At 36.8% G+C, this 15860-nt stretch overlaps 1 protein-coding gene across 4 annotated transcripts in view; it reads right to left on the bottom strand.

Moving 5' to 3' along the window:
- The window catches only part of KIDINS220 (kinase D interacting substrate 220), a 102253-nt gene that overhangs the window by 62505 nt on the left and 23888 nt on the right, over nt 1-15860 (bottom strand). For 3 of the 4 annotated variants that reach the window (XM_057740596.1, XM_057740598.1, XM_057740599.1), the window contains 8 exons: nt 14929-15030; nt 12928-13026; nt 10449-10646; nt 8638-8736; nt 7731-7829; nt 6346-6444; nt 3383-3560; nt 527-691 (listed from right to left, as the gene is read on the bottom strand). In XM_057740596.1, the coding sequence (XP_057596579.1) occupies nt 527-691; nt 3383-3560; nt 6346-6444; nt 7731-7829; nt 8638-8736; nt 10449-10646; nt 12928-13026; nt 14929-15030 (1039 nt within the window). The remainder of the gene's footprint in view (nt 1-526; nt 692-3382; nt 3561-6345; nt 6445-7730; nt 7830-8637; nt 8737-10448; nt 10647-12927; nt 13027-14928; nt 15031-15860) is intronic. The other variant, XM_057740600.1, reaches the window with a different exon arrangement.

The raw sequence follows: 15860 nt of genomic DNA, 5'->3' as shown, positions 1-15860 counted from the left end.
AGATCTTGCCAAACAAAAGAAGTGGGTATTAGATGGGAGGTGCGGGGAGCTGTCCAGGAAGCTCCTAGTAGAGGGAGCCACTCAGAAAGCGTCTAGCCTGCCCCTACAAGAGCAAACAGCCTTCTGCAACTACAGCACTGAGCACACACAAGAGGCAGAACTGGCAGGTGTGATCACGCAGACTGACAAGTCTGTGAAGGGCCCGGGGTATGATGATTATAAACAGCACATGCAGGAAACCTGCTACCAAGGGGTTTTTTTTGTTTGTTTTCTTCTTCCTCAATTCTTTTTTTTTTTTTTTTTAATTTTATTTATTTATTTATTATTTTTTGGGGGGTACTACCAAGGGGTTTTAAGTGTGCTGTAACACAACTGGCTCTCTGCTTTAGAAAGACAACTCACATGACTGTGTGGAGGATCAGCCACATGCCCATACATACAGTTCTACTTTTCCTTACTTAAAAAAAAAATACACAAGAGAAACTCTTGTTATATACAAACACAGTTTTCCAAACATGTCTTATACCTTCTAGTTTCTTGAGTAAGAAGGATTTCCCACTTCCCCACTGTGCATACAGCCCCACACAAATGGGTGGCTGCATGGTAGGCTCACTGAGAATATCTGCCAGGGCACTGCTATACAGGTCATAGCCAAGCATGTCACCATCTGTTTCAGTAGGAGACAAGTGTCCTGCAATTATAAACACACCATATCCTTACATTAAAAACAGACATTACTATTAAAAAGGAGCATCTATTCTCATTTATTGTTTGCTTACTTAGAGGAAAAAAAAACTTATTTTAAACAGACCTATGTAAAAATAGGTTCAGAGCTGCTTACACTAATACCACATTTCACAGAACTCTAGATTCCCCCTAATTACAAGATGTATCACTATTATGCACAACTAAGAAAGAAAGAATGCTGCCAAATTACAACACAACGCTTTCTTATCCATCAATTATAAGACATATTCCAACTTCAGGGATGCTAAAACGTGGAGTAAAGTACATTTTAGAATCAATAAAATGATTAAAACAGTAACTAGTCCATAAGAATCATTTTAATATGTGAAATACCTATATAAAGAAGGCTATAAAATGTTAGTCAAAAACATAATAGATAACCAGAGAAAAAGAGACATTCTACAGTTCCAGGCAGAAAGGTTCAATGATTAAAAAACAGCAATTCTCCCCAAATTAATCTATCACTTTAAGGCAATTCCAATAAAAATCCATGAGAATATTTTGAAAAATTAAAAAGCAAGAAGAACATTGTAAGAATAGCTCTGAAAAAAAATGTAAAGACTACCAAAAAGTAGCTGTCTTCAGAGAAGAATCAAAATACATTCTAAAGCTACAATAATTACATCATCATAGAACTCACACAGGATATTAACATAAGTGGCATTTCAAATCAGTGGGGAAATGATGAATTAGTAAGTAGTGCTGGGAGAAGTAAGCCATCCATTTTTTAAATAAAATTAAAACTCTACATCTCAAACTTTAACAAAGATAACTTTCTGAAACATTAAAAAATTAAATGTAAAGAGTGAAGCTATAAAAGTACTAGAAGAACATATAAGAAAAAAACTTAAAAAATCTTGTGTATAAAAGGCCTTTCTTTCTCAATATAATGTTAAGCCAGAACTGCTGGAAAAGACCAACAAATAAACTACAAATTTATATAATTTTTTGGACAGGGAATAAGAAAAACCCAACACCATAAACAAAGAATACGCTGGGGAGAGAGAGACAATATATGGGCTGGATCCAGGATCAATATCCTTAAAGACACAAAAGTCAATTTTTAAATAATTTTAAAAACTCCAGAAAGAAGAGGGCAAAGGATACAAAGAGGAAAATAGCAAAAATGCAAACAGCCTGTGAATATATAAAGAGATCTCAATCTCACTAATAATTTCACAATGCAAATTAAATGAAACTTTTTTCTTATTAATCTGATTAGCAAAGGTTAATAAGGAAGCTGGAACTATCCAGTGTTAGGGAGGCTGCTGGGAAGTACACTATGACGCACGGCATAAGGAAGGAGAAATTGTTACAACCATTTTGGAAAGTCTGTCAAAACTGAATATCCACTGACTTGCCAGTTCTATTTCTGGGAGTTTATTCCAGGAAAATAATCCTAAAAATATGAGGTAAAGGATATATGTACAGAGCTGTTCACTGCAGCACTAGCTTTTAACAACAAAACAAACCAAATATCCATCAATAAAGAACTGAATGTACTATTAGAGCTTAGAATGAAAGATTATGCAACAATTAAAATGTGGTATAGTTCATTATTTAAAACTTTTATATTATGGTATCTCAAGTTTTTTTTTAAGGCTATTTACATAGTATAAAATATTTTTAGAAATATAAAAAAATCCTGGCAAGTCATTCAAACGATTACAAATTAGCAGATAAGGGACAATGGGAAATTTGCACTTTCTACCATATTCATGTTTTCACCCTTAAAATTTAATGTGTACATTATTATTATCATCAGAAAAAATATTTTAGAATACAGAAACTCATAATACAATCAAACTTAACAAGATATATAAATAGCTAAACTGGAAGGTGGCAGGATTTTACTATCTCCTGTTGGTTTCTGAGACTAACACGTCTCTTTTCTAATTCTAGTAGAAAACAGTTCCCATTTCAAAAGACCACGTGAATGATTACATTCTAACGTGCATCCTTTTTCATCAAAAACTATTTTAGTACAACATTCAAGGCATTATGCTAGATGTTATGGAGGATACAAGATAAGAAGAAACAATCCCTGCCACAAATAATTTGGAATGTGGAAGGGAGAAAATTCTAAAAGATACAAAATGAAAGGCCATGTACAATAAGTATTTAAAAAAAAAAAAAGGAAATATAAACACAAGTGCTTAAGTATCAAATGAGGCAAAAATTTTATCTGGTTAGTCAGACCAGTTAAAACGTCACTGATAAGGAGACAAGAGACTCCAGCCTTGAAGAGGGATGATTTTAACAAGAACATTCAAGGGGGTGGAGAGGGCACAGCGCAAGCAAAGGTCAAGAGCCACAGTCTGAAAACAGAGCACATTTTGATAAAAGCACAAAGTATACCTGAGAGAATAATGGGGAAAAGAGTTTTACAAAAGTAGGTTAGATTTTTAAAGGTCTTCAAAGCTATTGCTGACTCTGCATGTACTTAATTCAGAATGCTACAATATAATGCAAAAGAGCTTTAGAAAGGGAGTTCTTTTTCTACAGTAAAGTAATAACTTTCTCAACTTTTATAATCTCCAGTTAAGTGATAAATGCAGACTGCTATCAGTCTCTTAATTTTTTCACAGACATTCATTTCTTAAAAGCTCAGTCAGGTACAAAACCCAATACTTACTAGCTCCAAAGATCTGAGTTAAGATGCTTTTCTGATGGCTACAGTCAATGTTGTAGGGAGTCTCGCCTGCTTTGTTGGGCCTATAAAGTAACCGTCCATCTTTGGGATTTCTTAAAAGAAGCTCTGCCAGTTTCCGACTCCTCCCACGAATAGCAATATGCAAAGGAGTGTCTCCTTTCTGTAAAATATGGCATGAAACTTAAACTTTCACATTTCTTACATACAGTATATACAGTAACAATTTTCCTGTTTCTATAAAGTAACAGAAAATCCGAACTTTTCATAGTTTTCCTATGGAATGTATAAATAATATGAATTTTTGTCTCTATCTTCCCGGCCATTTCCTTCTCCAGTTCCTTCCCTAGCTTTCCTCGGGTATTATTTCTCCCGCAGCCCTCTAGAATGAAAGAGGACAAGCAACAGGCTCTTCCTTGTGGCTCCTCCCAGGCCCTGGGTCCACTTCCAACACAGGTTAGTAACCATCTATCATCCAGATACTTACTGTCCACCAATGTCAACCACCTCCCTCAACTAATTTATACTCTGTTTCACAACGTCGTCTCCTTCGGTCTAGAAAGCTCCCCGGTCCACGCTGAAACCCCACGACCACGAGCAACCTCGCCTTTCTGCGCGCCCTCTGACACCACTGTGCTTGCCCCTACGTTCTCTCCCTCGGGTCCCCTCTGTTGCAGCCGCCCTTCTCCAGCTCCCACAACCCCTTCCACTCTCCTTAGCTTTCACCTCTTCCTAACATCCACCTGCCTCCTGCCCTTACGAGAACCTCCGTCATGTCAGTATTCATACCCGACACTCAGGAAAACTAATACTTAAAAAAAAAAAAAAAAATCAGTCTGCAAAGTGCTCTCCACTTTTTACTTCACAAACATCCCTCTTAAAGACAACAACCCAAAAGTTAACAAGTGAAACTCCCAGTCCTCACCCACTCTGATCTCTCTAGACACTAAATGAAAACCACGCACAATGTTCTTCCTGTGGCTTCCATGGCACAACCTTATCTTGATTTTGACTTTCCTCTCCTGCCTCAGGCCTGCTTCTTTCTTTTCTAGATTCCCTTCCTACAACCTAAATACAGCACAAAAGCTGTGTACTGAGCTCACTGTTTGGAAGGCATTGTGCTGGATGCTTTGGGGGATATGAAGGTGAAAGACAAAACAGTCCATGACCTCAAGTAGGTTACAAGGAGGAGACTGGATGAATGTGCAAGCATAAAACACACTAGAGTGTGACACAAGCAGTAAGGGAAGCTTGACCTCAGCTTTCACCTTTCTTCCAAACTGATGACCTTAGTCACTCCCATGCAGCTCTCATCTCCTGGTAACTAACTGCAAAATTCCTATCACCAGCCTTGATTTCTTGCCCAAATTCAAGCCCTGTTGGTCACAGCCTCCTGAATGTCTTATCAGCCTTCAAACTAAACAGATCTAAACTGAATCTCATCATCTTATTTCTTCACCTGAACCCCATTTCTTATCCCCAAACATGTGAGAAGGGAGAAATATCATCGGTGTCATTTCGGCCAGACACAAAGTTTCTGAAAATGCAGAGAAGACATTAATAAACCCTGACAAAATGCTGAAGATAAACAGAGATCCATGATGAGCTAGGTAAAAATAATATTAATCTTTATTCTTAAATTTTTTTTAAATGAAATCCTCTCTGAAGAGCCAGGTTCAAGACTTTTACAAATTTGTATTCCAAATTCGAGCAGGACAGCACCTCACGCATCCTTAGTAAGTATGTGTGAATGAACACACATTCATCCCAAGAACATCCCGGGTATCCTGTGTGCTTATCAACAAGTATGTGCTGACTCAGGACAAAGTACACACAGCAGGATTCCAAGACAGGGTTCCTTCAGGAACCTTAATGAGTATGAAACAAGTTATTTATAAATGTTACAGAATTAAGGAGGCCATTGGAAACTTAAAGGGCACGTAGTCCAGTGGTTCCCTTTTGCAAATTAGGGAACCAGTGCCAGAAATTAGGCAACAGCAGAATGAGAAAAACAGGCAATATAGAAGTTTTCTAGAAAGTTAAATATATTCAATTTCAAAAAAACTTCTCTTTGACTTTGCCCTTTCTGATATTTAATATTAAAATTTTTCTTTATATTTTCTCTTCTACATTAATATGGTATTAATTATATATTAATACCATACATAACTATATTAATATTGCAAATACAGGTGGGAGGGATTTCTGTGTTTTTTAATTAATGCTGTATCTTGATCAAATAAAAGGCAAATATATATTAATTCTGTGTTTTTTGTTTAATTGCCTCATGAATAATAAAAAGATAAGCTTCAGTCTATTATGGATTAGGAAAGCCCAAATCCTATTATATATTCAGAGGGAAAAATTTATATTTCTTAGTTCATACATAAATCAATTCACTTCTTTTCTGGGAGGAAATCAATTTGAAGTAGAGAAAGAATACTGCTTAAAATGCAGGCAAACTAAAACCAGGAATTAATTTAGAGTTAAACTTATATGGAAAATGCAAACATTTCTCTAAAAGGATTAAGGCCAGGACACACAGCAAAACACCTTCCTCCTGCTGGTGAACACGAGTGCCAGTCTCCTTTCAGAGTCTCTTCTCCAGCCCCTTTGGCTTCTTTCCTCCTGTTTCTCTGCAACAAGCTCCACACCTGATGACATCCTCCCTGCATGGTGCTCAGTGCAGCTCAGCTCGCCGCGACTGACATGTGCCACGGGGGAGCCTCGGAGGCAGCTGCTTTGCTGCATACTGAGCCCACCCACTCCTCAGCATGCTCTCTGAACAGCCAAGGAGATCCTACAGCACCCAAACCCCACACAGAGAGCCCCAGCAAGTCATCTCTCCCTCCACAAGGTAAAATCAGACCCCATGAAGTCCACCAGATATGCAGTCAGTCTCCCCACAGACCTCTAAAGAAATGCTCTCTGCACAGATGTTTTATTACCTTATCTATGGCGGATACTTTAGCCCCTTTATCCAGCAGCAGCTCTACTACTTCTATATTTCTCATCTTGGTAGCCTTTATAAGAGGTGTTTCACCATCCTGTGGGCACAGATAACAAAGGTTGCCAGATTAATACCTTTACTCCCAAATGTTTAAAGTCACATAAACACATGTCAAGAATTTAAATATCTGACCAGTCTATACTGAAAATGTTCTCAAGAAAACATAGTTGTAAAAACTAACAAGAAACTGCTTTTCCTTTCACAACCAATCACTTGTGTCAAAATACCTTTACATCACTCAGCTCAGCAAGAGATGTGCCCCGCTATTTATCAGCTGTTGCTGCCCCTCACCGCTGCCTTTCCCCAGGTACCACCACTGCCATCCCTGGCAGCTCCTCCAGGGGCTGCTTCCCCTTCTAACCATCTCCCCTCAAGCAACCCACCACCCAGCCTGTCAATGTCCAAACAAGCCAGCATCTAGATCTGTCAGATGTTTTTTACCAGTGCCTCTGTGCACCTAAGAACCTGTGTATAACCGGGAAATAATTTGATACAAGCAATATGCCTTTGGAAAACCTCAGAGGAGTTTATAACTGCTTTCAAAATCAAATTAAGAAAAAGAAGAAGCAATCACAGTTCAGCACTGAATTAGGAAAAAGTAAAATTTGGTCAGAAGCCATATGTAGTCACAGTAGCTGACACGTAGGTCCAAAAGAAAAAGAAAAGAGATTCCAAGGAGCCACCACCTGCAAACCAGTAGGTATCCCAGGAAAAGCTCTGCCCCAGGGCAATGAGGTTACCATCGCTGGTTTAGGAAATGCTGCTCCAAATCTCTAACAGATGAATAGGATTGTCTTATGGGTGATTCCATAAGTTTGCTTTATTCATTAAGAATTCCCGCCATTTCAATCCAGAAATCCAAATATATTTTCCCCATGGACAATTATTACATAAGGCCAAATAATCACTAAAGTTTTATACAGTTTTATATTTTTCACATGATTTGAGTAAAACAGACTAAAGTGGTTGGTCTGGGGAACCAATAATCACACACGATGATCTTTTCAAATGAAACATGTTCTACATTCCATACAATAGGGGCATACAACAATTCTGGGGAAACAATCTGTCCACAATTTATAAAGAGCTGATACTGAACTTTCTGAAAGCATTTAATTAAAATATCAAATTACATACTGTATTTTGCTGTGAATACACCACTCCTGAAAGGATATAAAGTTACTCCTCAATTTAATACAGAACATTACCAGTAAAATCAGTGTAATTCTAATATCAAACAACTGTAAAAATTGAAAGAAAAAAAAAAGTAGTACTAACATTCAGCACCAGGTATTGCTAACAGAATAGAAATGTTGTTTATACCTTTGTGCATATTTCAGTGTCAGGATTGCACTGTAAGATATCTCTCACCATTGTTGCATTTCCTTTCTCAACAGCCCAGTACAAAGCAGTTTTATTGTCCTATATAATAAAAAAAAATCAACAATCACTTCATATAAGACAGAATAGTAAAAACTGCTATTTGTAAATATAAGACATCATTATTAACATTTCTGTCAGAAAGCATTAATACATCTTACCAAGAAGCAGCATGCTGGAAAATAGCATTAATCCTTATTGTATCTTGCATTAACTTGTGAGAAATTCTTTACAAAAGAAATCTAGGAAAACAATATTTCTTGACTTAGAAAGCAGCAAACCCACATAGTTGATTAGGTAAACTACGCTTTTGGAATGCGATGTTTCAGAACCCTGCACTGTGTTGGAAGTCATCAGTGCCTCAGTTCTGTATCCTTTGATGGCTTCCAACACAGTCCACGGACACTACCAAGTGGTCCTTGGAAAGGCAAGCAAATGGGGGAAAGGAGAAGAAAGATAAAACAGGAGCAGAAGAACAATACAGGGATGAAGAAGGCAAAACAGAGGGAGCATACTAAAGAAAATAAGTCACATACACTTAAAGTGCCATCAACTGTCTCAGTATCATAAATTACTCATTTCAGGACTGAATATATTTAGACATTAATAAGGGAGGTGCACTTGAAAAACATGAGCTTCTTCATGGTTTACTTCTATCTAAATCTAACTTGACATTAATATAGAAATTTCATAATAATGGCAGTGAAACTTAATAACACAGGCATCCATTAAATATATTAGGGTTTATACACTTGTCTCCATAGGAAAACTAGAAGAATGACATTATGATCAGCCAACATACACGACCAATTACATTCAAAGATACTAACAGCCCTGAAATCACACACACCTGTCCTCTAATGTCTATATCAGCATATTTTTGGAGAAGTGCTCGGACAATTTCCACATGACCTCCTCTGACAGCGCCAATTAACACAGTATCTCCACTCTAAAAAGACAAAAAAACAAGGTGAATTGATGATGGGAACAAAAAACACTATTTTGAAGTTAAGATTAATCATGTATTAATATAATAGATTTTTTCCGAAAATTTCTTCGAAAAAAAGTATCTCAGATACTTTCTGCAAGCAACAGAAAAGTTTTTAGTTAACTAATATTAATATCTGATATTAACTGCCTTCAGTAAAAGGGACAGAAGACTTTATACATCAAAAGGAGGACATTTACACCTGAAATTCCAGGACAAAAGTTTAGAAAGATAAGTCCCCCAGAACAATAAGCCATTCTATTGATATTTGATGGTAACATCCTATTACAAATGTAAATTAAATAAAATGACACCATGGCTGTCAATGAACCAGATGAACATTTGGAAATTATATAATGCAAATCCCTTGGAATAATGCTATATGACAAAAGCCACAGATTCTAAAAAAGGGAGTTGTAAAGCTAGAGCCATCTGCGGGTTTATAACCACATTTAATTAAGGGAGAAGGTTGGTTCCCAGAACAGCATCACTATTCTATCAATTTGGCATTACAGGCCAACAGTGCACAACACTGACTCATTCCCCAATTCAAGGCTTAGATGAAGTTCATTACCTCATAAGGACATCCCTGCCCTGAAATTATATTCACCAAGTAATAATCATTATTAATTATATCTTCCCCTACTTCAAATACTGTAAACGGCCTTTTATTTAAACTGCTAAATTACAAATCAGTTGCACAGGTTTGGGTTGGGTGATTCCATGAGCTACAGGTCATCTCAATACTAAGTGGGCCCCAGTGGACTATACATCAAGATGCAGGTCCTTGAGGATTATTAAGTCTAGCACTACGATGCAGTATCTTAACTACTATGTTAAAAGTGTAAATAAACCCATGGCGGACACATTTTAGTTGAATATTAGCATAAATGTGGGTTCAGACTAGTAAATTAATAAAAGGTTATAAACATTTCATTGCTTACTATGTGCCATGCACTGTGCTAAGGCACTAGGAAATAAGACAGACAAGGTCCCAGCTCTGGGAATTTATAGCCTGGTGGAGACTAACAGACAACATACAATAAACACAAATAAAAAATCAGATAAATGTAATGTACATGAAATACAGTGATGTGATAGAAAGTGACTGGGTAGCTACTTTGGATTGGGTAGTCTTGAGAAATCAAGACTAACATGTAGGACTTGGGGCTTTAACAACAGCACAGATGGTGGTACCACTTACTGAGATGGAGAAGACAGAGGGGGAAGCAGGTCTGGGATGAAACAAACAAGACACCTGCTTTGCTGTAAGTTAAGAAGCCCATTAGACATTCAAGGGGAGAGTTCAAGTGGAGCTGGACATACAAGTGCAGACTTCTGAGAAGAGATTAGAGCAAGACATACAAATTTGAAAATTCTAAGTGTAAGGGTGGTACTTGAAGCCTTGGAACAATGGATAACACCAGCCATGAACAACACCTACAGTAAGGACACATTCAACATCACATTTTCAAAACAATATTATTTTTAAAAAATTTAAAAGAACTCCAAAAAAACAAAGATTGAATAGGTTTTAACTTATTAGTTCTAGAGGTAGAAATAAAACATTTTAAATGTATATCATGCAGGAAGAATCTTGAAAGATGGTGAGAAGTTAAGATAACCTTCCATCAACGTCAGCACTGAAGACAAATTCTAAACAGGTAACTTACCCTATCAGGTATGTTCACATATGTTCCAGCATCAAGTAGATCCTGTACAATTTCTGTATGTCCCTCCTTTGATGCAATCATCAAAGCTGTATTTCCATCCTTATCTGTTAAATTTACATTTGGATTCCTCTTCAAAATTTCTTTTACTGACTGCGTGTAGCCTCCTTTTACTGCCACAATAAGTGCAGTCATTGAATTCTAAAAAACAAAAAACCCAAGAAATTAATAATTTTAGAAAACATATAATTTATGCCATAGTCAAAAAACTGATGTTTTCGAAGAGGTGGCCAATTATTAACTGTTATTTCTGATAATAAAATGCCAATATAAATAACCAGAAACGTACCAAAAGTGGCCAGGAAACACATTTTCCATTTTTGAAGATACATTAATTCTCTTCAGTCAATAGGACTGTCACGACATTCAATTATTTAAATGATAATCTGAAACTGGACTCATTTACAATGAACAAACCCTCTCACTGACGTACAAAATAGCTCACAGGATGATTCAAAGTTAAACACATCCTAAATTAAATAATTCAAATTAAGGTTGATCAGACTTCAAAGAACTGTCTATAATAAAATCTATACGAAAAACTGAAGTAAAACAATGAATTAACAAGCTATAGAATATTTCAATAAAAGTATAACATATTCTTCTCTTTCACAGTGACCTAGAAACCACATTTTCAAAACTCTTATTTTTAGCATTCTTTTAAAAACTGAACATTTAATTTATAACAACAAATCACCTAAAAGAAGAATCTGACTCACTGCAAAAGAAATATTAAAATTTATTCTTGAGATTTTTTTTTTTTTTTTTTTTTTTTTTTTGGCACACGGGCTTAGTTGCTCCGTGGCATGTGGGATCTTCCTGGAGCTGGGATTGAACCCGTGACCTCTGCACTGGCAGGCGGATTCTTAACCACTGCGCCACCTAGGAAGCCCTATTCTTGAGATTTTGATCTAGTTTGAGATACCATGCAATTTCCTTATAGAAATACTTCAGTTATTACATCAGCCCCCAAAACTAAGTCATAATTCTATCAATATTAAAATAACATAGCCTTTTCAGATTCTTCAGCAGTCAATAATCATAGAGACAAGCCACTCATCCACTTGATAAAATGCCCAGAAAGGAGGCAAGTGAAATGTCTGACTTCCATGGCTGGGTAAGAATCATGCTCTATCTCACACAACACTAAAATATTATACACCCCTTAAAGGTCAGCAATGAGTAGCTTCTGTTAACATGGAAAATAGGAGGAGCTGGTTGGTATTATGCCAAGAAGTTACTTTTAATGATTTAGAATTCACCTTTTTTTTTTTCAGATAGGGGTTTATGGACTACGTTTCATACCCATCTAGAATTCACTTTTCTTACACTGCAGCCAGAGATTTGGTAGCAACTCTTCTCAGAATCCTTTACAATCCATCTCACATAGTCTAATAATTATGCTAACAGAAGCTGTATTGTTTCTTGTGTGAAAATGTCATCTCCTTTAACTATACTCTTACAAGCTCAAGAGGAAAGCAATTTGATAGGCTTCTCCAGTATCCCCAGCATGGCTGACACAGGGCTAGGTGCACAGCAGGTACTCAATAAGGAATTCATAACCGCCAGTTGGCAAGATATACCGAACCAATTTTTAAGCTATCTAGGTTTTGACTACTGTTTTTTTTGATATCTTTAAATCTGTCTCTTAGAGAAGGAAAATATGTCACAGCTTAAAACATCAAAAGAATTGGGACTTCCCTGGTGGCACAACGGTTAAGAATTCGCCTGCCAATGCAGGGTACATGGGTTCGATCCCTGGTTCGGGAAGATACCACATGCCCTGGAGCAACGAAGCCTGTGCACCACAACTATTGAACCTGTGCTCTAGAGCCCGCAAGTCAAAACTACTGAGCCCACATGCTTCAACTATGGAAGCTCACCTGGCTAGAGCCCGTGCTCCACAACAAGAGAAGCCACTGCAATGAGAAGCCCCATGCACCACAATGAAGAGTAGCCCCCACTCGCCACAACTAGAGAAAGCCCACGCGCAGCCACAAAGACCCAATGCAGCCAATAAATAGATAAATTAGTTTTTTTTTAAATATCAAAAAATTAGGACATAATTTTAAAATTTTAAAGAAAAGGTATTTTAACAGAACAAAAATTCTTTCCACAATAGTAATTCGAACTATTTGATTTGGGGAGTACTTTAATTTATACTAAGATTACTAAAAGATATTCCTTAGAGTTCTAGCCTCCCAAAATGTTTAGTAATAAATCCTTAAAAGCACATATCTATAACACACAGTATCTATTAATACAATATATTTACCAGTATACTGGAAGACTGTTTTCTTAAGTTATCGTTTAGGAACTGCAGATAAATTTTTCTAGGTATATACTAAGGAAAAAACATTCTCTCTCTTAAAACTAAAAACATCCCTCTACTACCAGCAGTTAAAACAGAAAAGACACTTACAGCTCCTTCTTGATCGACATCAGCTCCCACGGCCAGTAAATGTTTTACACACTCCAAATGGCCCTTCCGCGCAGCCCAAACCAAAGGGGTGGTTCCATACTATTAAAAGAAACAATAAACTGAAAATTATTATTGAAGGCATTTATTAAAAGAAACTAGCTCCCACCATGAATTTTGATAAAAATCATACGTATTTTTTACATTATGGTTTACACCAATCATAATTTTAATCCTAGTAAATCATATTTTCCCCATTTTTTTCTCCTGAATAGATGATTAACCACTACATGAAATGTATTTTAACCAACTTTAACTTTTACGATCAGTGACAATTTTTCCACCATAAAGTCATAGAGCCTCTAATTTCCAACAAGCTTTCTTTGCTTCCCATATGTTGTGAAATACAATTTAAAGTCCAACAGTGTGACTATAGTCAAAAATAGTAACAATCAAGTGCCAAGCAGAGTTCTAACTAGTTTACATGGGTTAAGTCGTGTAATCCTTATCAGTAGAATAAGTACAAATCACAATATCTCATTTTAACAGATGAGCAAACAAGGCCCTGAGAGGTTAACTGCAGGCTCAATGTCACAAAGTTACTAAGAGGTACAGCAAGACCCTTGAGCCCAACAAGCCTAGCTTCAGACTGTGCTCTTAACACCACCCCAGATCGGCCTCTGTACTTGACAAAACAAACGTCCGCCTAGAAACTGCGCTCAAAAGCACCTTCTGCTGGACCATGGTTCAACAGACAACAGAGAATGTAAATCAAGCATAAAAGCAATGCTTTATCTTGGGGTAGATTCATGTGGTAATCAAGAGACATAGGAATACTCACAGTGACATTTAACAACATGGGAGACTGCAGATTGAAATGAACGCTTAATGAATGCCTACTTTTTATAACAGCCTTGACCAACAGAACTTTTGTGCACTAATGGAGGTACGGACAGTGAATACTGACAGTACAGAAGAAGGGGCATCTGAGTTGACTGGGTAAGTTAAGGAGACTTAACAGAGAAGATAACAGCTCAACTGAGCCTTGAAAAATAAATCAGAGTTCATCAGAGAGAGGAGGTAATAACATTCCTAGCAGAGGGAAAAGAATAAACAAAGACACACTTCATAGAAATTCACAGAAGTTCACAGAATGGTAGACAATTTTCTGTATCCAAAAGCTCAGTGTACATGGAGAGGAATGGCAAGAAGTGAACCTGGGAAGAAAGACAGGTCAAACTGAAAAGTCTGGGCTTTGTCCTGAAACCACAGAAGCTATCAAAGTTCTCCAAAAGCAAGAAAGAATGACATAATTAAACAAACACTAATCAAATATTTGGGTACTAATTAAAGATTTTAAAAAATGAACAGAACAAGATCCTTTCTGTAGCTGATGGCACATGAGTTGAGTGTGCAGAAGAACAGAAGCTGAAGCAGACGAGGAGGAGAGGGCACCCCACACTGTGAAGGGGCGCCTACAAGATGTGGAGGGTTAAGAACAGACAGACTCAGAAACCTGCATGACTTGATAGTCAAGCAAAGATAGTTTGGGGCATAGACAGCAGGAGAAAGCGTAGGAAGGGAGGCAAGGACTATCTTTATACATCATAACAGGAGTTGATGTCTTTAGGATTTTAAGTATGAGAGAGAGAGAACAAAAGTTGAATTTTAAAAGATCATCTGGCAACAACACAGAGAAGGCAGATAGGACCCAAGGTAGAAAGAAGAGCTACAACAGAAAACAATGAAGGCAGGGAATCAACCCTATCTTTTTTCCTGAGAATGATGAATGTGACATAACAGACAATGAAGGGACACTCAGTATATATTTAATACCTATAAGGAATCCATCTATGAGATGTATGTCTTTCCAAAATATATTAATAAATACAAACATAAGATACATCAGAGCAGCCTCATGAGATCATATGAAAACACTTGTAAGTCAGACACGCTGAGTGGACATAATATGAACTGGAACCTGGAAAGATCCTGCTGACCTACCTTATCGGAGCAGTTGACTTTAGCACCATTTTGCAGTAAGAGCTGCACTATATCTGCATGGCCTCTCCCTGCTGCCCAAATGATTGGGTAAACACTGTACTGCTGGGAGACAGGCAGGTGGGGGAGTAGGCAGACAGGGAGGGAGGGAGGGAAAGAAAAAGTCTTTCAGGTTGAGATTTACAGCACACATTTGCTAAGTCAATAACAAAGGGAGCGATATAAAGTAATATTTTAAAAAATCAAGTTACAGACCATTCTCCACCTTAAAACACACTCATAATACGTAACTGGGAACTCAACTTGCTGAGATGCACTCAACCTTAAATAAACATATATCATGAAGACATTTATTTCTACAGATTGAACACACTAATGTAATTATCCAGCCAACAGGTAAGACTAATAAGAAGAATGTAAAACCTTTCTTTATAATTCTTCCATTAACTTGAATAAAACCATTTCTTTTTTTTCAGTGTTACTGAGGTATAATAGACAAATAAAATTATAAGATATTTAAAGTATACGTGATGATTTGACATATATATACATCGTGAAAGAAATCCCCTCATCAACAAAACAATTTCCTAACCTGCAATCTGAGAATAAGTCTCAGGCAAAGTAGTAAGACATGTATTACCACCTGTAAGAATGTACAGAAAAGTGGTATGGATATTTGATAAATCTCTCTTTTTTTTTAAAAGAGTTCAGATTAAGAATGCATACCCACAGAAAACAGGCAAGATGACTTAAGGATTTCAAAATCTCCTTTTGAAATGTTATGTACTTATAATTAACGTTTAAACACTAAGGGTTGTCTTTTTGCTGATAAAAATTGAGAAATAAGCTTAGCTTGAAAAAAATTCTCATTGTGTTTTGAAATCACATTCTGCATTATTATCTTTAGTAAGATCTAGATCATTCTCATCCACTAT

Source organism: Hippopotamus amphibius, chromosome 7 (assembly GCF_030028045.1).
Source record: "Hippopotamus amphibius kiboko isolate mHipAmp2 chromosome 7, mHipAmp2.hap2, whole genome shotgun sequence".
Classification (NCBI taxonomy): Eukaryota; Metazoa; Chordata; class Mammalia; order Artiodactyla; family Hippopotamidae; genus Hippopotamus; species Hippopotamus amphibius.
The sequence above is the reverse complement of the archived record's forward strand: the minus strand, read 5'-3'. Positions and strand labels throughout refer to the sequence as shown.